Source organism: Elephantulus edwardii, unplaced genomic scaffold (assembly GCF_000299155.1).
Source record: "Elephantulus edwardii isolate Elephantulus edwardi_28Jun2011 unplaced genomic scaffold, EleEdw1.0 scaffold00279, whole genome shotgun sequence".
NCBI lineage: Eukaryota > Metazoa > Chordata > Mammalia > Macroscelidea > Macroscelididae > Elephantulus > Elephantulus edwardii.
The window spans coordinates 402,144-406,139 of NW_006400029.1; the positions used below are offsets into that span (position 1 = coordinate 402,144).

General features: G+C 35.8%; 1 protein-coding gene across 1 annotated transcript in view; it reads left to right on the forward strand.

Annotated features, from left to right (window-relative positions):
• Positions 1–3,996, forward strand: part of LOC102845674 (disintegrin and metalloproteinase domain-containing protein 2-like) — a 210,866-nt gene that overhangs the window by 151,662 nt on the left and 55,208 nt on the right. The window contains exon 15 of the mRNA XM_006900301.1: positions 1,418–1,523. Within this exon, the coding sequence (XP_006900363.1) occupies positions 1,418–1,523 (106 nt within the window). The remainder of the gene's footprint in view (positions 1–1,417; positions 1,524–3,996) is intronic.

Sequence of the window (3,996 nt, forward strand, 5' to 3'; positions counted from 1 at the left end):
CGCTGGTGCCAAGAGTGTTGACTGTGGAGCCAAGCAAACTAAAGCTGTGTACAATCTCAATCTCTTCACCATCCATCCTGATGCTGCCAGTTGGTTCAATGGTGAGAATCTTCGTCTTCTTGACTTTGAGCCTCAATCCATATTGAAATCTGCAGTCCTTGACCTTCTGCAGCAAGTGCATGAGGTCCTCCTCCGTTTCAGCCAGCAGGGTTGTGTCATCTGCATAACGCAGATTGTTGATAGATCTTCCACCAATCCTGATGCCACATTTCTCCTCATAGAGCCCAGTCTCCTGGATAATCTGTTCTGCATACAGATTGAAAAGGTATGGAGACAGGACACATTTCTGGCATATGCCCTTCCCAATCTTGAACCATGTAGTGTTTCCTTGCTCTGTTCTGACGACTGCCTCTTGGTCCAAGTATAGATTTCGTATTAGCATGATCAAGTGTTCTGGGATTCCCATTCTTCTTGGAGTCAGCCACAGTTCGTTATCATATTACATTAGGCAATTTTTTTACAAAAGACTTCTTCAAAGTAGAGATGGTTGCTCTGGGGGTAATAGTGTATAAGTGTTAAGCAACTAGCCAAAAGGTTTTCAGTTCAAATATACCAGCTATTCTTCTGAAGTAGGATATTAGATGCTGAATGAAAGGTTGTTTATCATGGGCTGGAATCAACTCAGTGGCAGTGTTTTAGGATTTTGGTACTCCCTCAGCACAGTCCAGATGATGGTGCAGGATCAGGAAGTGATTCTTTCTGTTGAAAATAGAGTCACTGATTTGGTGTCAACTCTACAGCACCTAACAATATCGCTTCAAGAGTTTACAGGTGAGATTAAGGTGTGTTCCTCAGGCTTTGTCTCAGTGTGTCCTTTTCCCTTCAACCACAAAAAATGGTTGCATTACCATATAAAAATATTTTAGGTTCACCTCTCAATTGATCGTAAAATGATGAAATTATGAATGTTAAACTTACTCACATATCTTAGTGAATATGAGAAAGAGTCAAGAATAGATACAGAGTTTTGGATGATAATTAATCTGATTAAAAAATATTGTATAACATTTTACTGGTTTGAAGTGGAGAAACATTTATGCAAAAATAATTTGCAGTCAAAATGTTAAATTTAAATAAGTTCTATCTATTGTACTGGTGAATTTGTATTTATATGATTACTGAGATGTAGAAGGTATAGTGCATAAAAGGGTTAATTCTAGGATGTTATAGATAGACAAGAGTACCTTCCTATTCCCCCCAAATATTTAAATGATTTTGTGTAATCATATTCTTTTTTATATTTTTACTGTATTTGTTTGCAACGTATTTTAAATTACTTCAGAATTTCAAAAAATATTGTTTTACATGATTTCAGTATAACTAAGCATTCTTCTTTTTTTCCATCCCATCACCTCAGGTGTAACTTTTGGTAGTGAAGAATGTTTTAAAGAAATTAATTCTCTGAATGATCGAACTGGGAACTGTGGTTTACATGATACTGGATACAAACCTTGTCTAACTAAGTATGCTTTAAAAATGTATTTGAAAACTGCTTGTTGCCATGAATGTGAAAATTTCACAATTAAGTACATATTTAATAAAAATGCCACCTGACTATAAAGTAGATAATTTATAAGCCAATTATAAATTATATATGGACAGATAGAATTTATTGGTTATCATGTTCCATCAAAATTGCATATATTTTATAAATATATGTATGTGTATATGTACATTTTCCCAAAGTGTCCTTGTGGTTTTCCACAAGGTACCAATTCTACACACAATGAGTAACATAGTTACGAATCATTTTATTTGATATGTTGTTGTTGTTATGTGCCATCAAGTCGCTTGAGACTCAGCAATCCTATGTACAACAACCCTAAACTCTGCTCTGTCCTGTGCCAATCTACCGTCTCCAGTACACCATCCTGATTACCCCAGTCACTGAATCAATCCACCTCATAGAGGGCCTTCCTCCCTCCATCCTACCAGAATCCTTGCCTCCAAGGAGCTGCCCAGTTTAACCCTTTCCAGGACGAATCTGTTTGTTTTCCTAGCAGTCCATGGTACCCTCAATACTCTTCTCCAGCACCACAGCTCAAAGGCATCAATTCTCCTTCTATTCTCCTTAGTCAATGTCCAACTCTCTGATGCATAACAAGTGATTGCAAAGACTGTGGCCTTTATCAGATGCACCTTAGTCTCCAGAGAGACACCATTGCTCTTCAGTACTTTGGAGAGGTTCCTAAGAGCAGTCTTTCCCATGTCAATACGTCTTTTAATTTCCTGGCTACTGATGCCACCACTTAAATTTTACAGAAGGTAATAACCATTATTATTGTTATTATGTGCCTTTGAGTTGCCTGTGACTCATAGCAACCCTAACTACAACAGCTCTATCCTGTACCAATCTCATTGTCTGTGACACACCTACCCCCATTAACCCAGTCACTTAGTCAATCCATCTCATGCAGGGTCTTTCTCTCTTGCACTGTTCCTCCACCCTACCAAGCATGATATTCCTTACCAAGGAATGAACTCTCCATGCAACATATTCAAAGCATGTCAGTCGATGCTTCAGAATCCTTCCCTCCAAGGAGCAGTCTGATCTCCCTCTTTCTTGGATGAACCTGTTTGTTCATTACTCAGTAAGTGGAACGCAGTGTTTATGAATGTTTACTCAACTAATAGAAATGTAATGTTACTGAAACAGATTCTCTATTTTGTAATATTTTTTTTGAAACTATTTAAAATTCATTTTGGAAGTAAAATTTAAAAGTCCCTGAACATATCCAAATTTTTGTAAATAGTATGAAGAATTCCCTTTGTGTAGAAGTACCATTTTTGTTTGCATTTTCCTCTATTTGCTATAACGTTCTCTTTTTTTTTTTTCTCCTCACCCCTTTCTCTCTCTCACTGTACTTTCACCTATATACATTGGAAGCATTTTCTTTACTCCATTATATTGACTGAAAACAAAGATAATCTGTTTTAAACACAATCTTATTTTAATCATCAATGTGATTTCTATTAATACTGTCAGTTGTCTCAATAAGTGGTTTTATTTGTTTCTTTCTCCCCCCTCACATTTTATACAATCTTGCATTTACATTATAAGTACATTATATTAAATACATATGTTTAATATGTATTTATAAATACATATACATTGTATTTTATATCATTAATTATTGATGTTCTATACCTATTATTATCCTGTCTTTTCAAGTCCCCATTGAATCTTTTCTTTCATCCCCTCATCTGCCCACTAACTTCTGCTATCCTAGTGATTTCCCTCCTGCCCCTTTCTTTATCCACACTCTTATCTCTTTCCCCTTTCCTTTTTGAACATTTATACATCTTGCTCAGTTATCCTTCTCTTTTCACAATAATGGTCTCATGCAATATTTTTCCTTATGAGTCTGAGTTATTGCCACAAAACAATGCTCTGTATATTCTTCCATGTTATATCTTGTTATCTGAAATTATTGTTCCTTTGTGCTGCATAATATTTCATTGTGTACATTTACCACAATTTCTCAATCTAGTCGTTTGTTGGTAGACATTTGAACTGTTTCCATTTTCTTGCTTATGTGAGTGTTGCTGCCATGAACATAGGTGCACATATCTCCATCCATGTCTCAGTTTCTGATTTTCTGAGGGTATATTCCTAGCAGTAGAATTCCTGGGTCATATGAGATTTCTATGTTCAACTTTCTAAGGAAATGCCAAATTTCCTTCCAGAGTGGTTGCACCATTTTATAATCCTACCAGCAGTCCATGAAAGTTTCAGTATCTCCACATTCTCTCAAACATTTATTGTTTGCTGTCTTGTTAAACTTTGTTATTTGGGGTAAGATAGTGTTTCACTGTTGTTTACATCTCTCTGATGGCCACTGATTTTGGAACATTTTTTAAAAAATTATTAAATTTTATTAATATTAATGAACATTTACAGGGATTTTGGGTTTTCATTCCTTCATTGCTGTACCA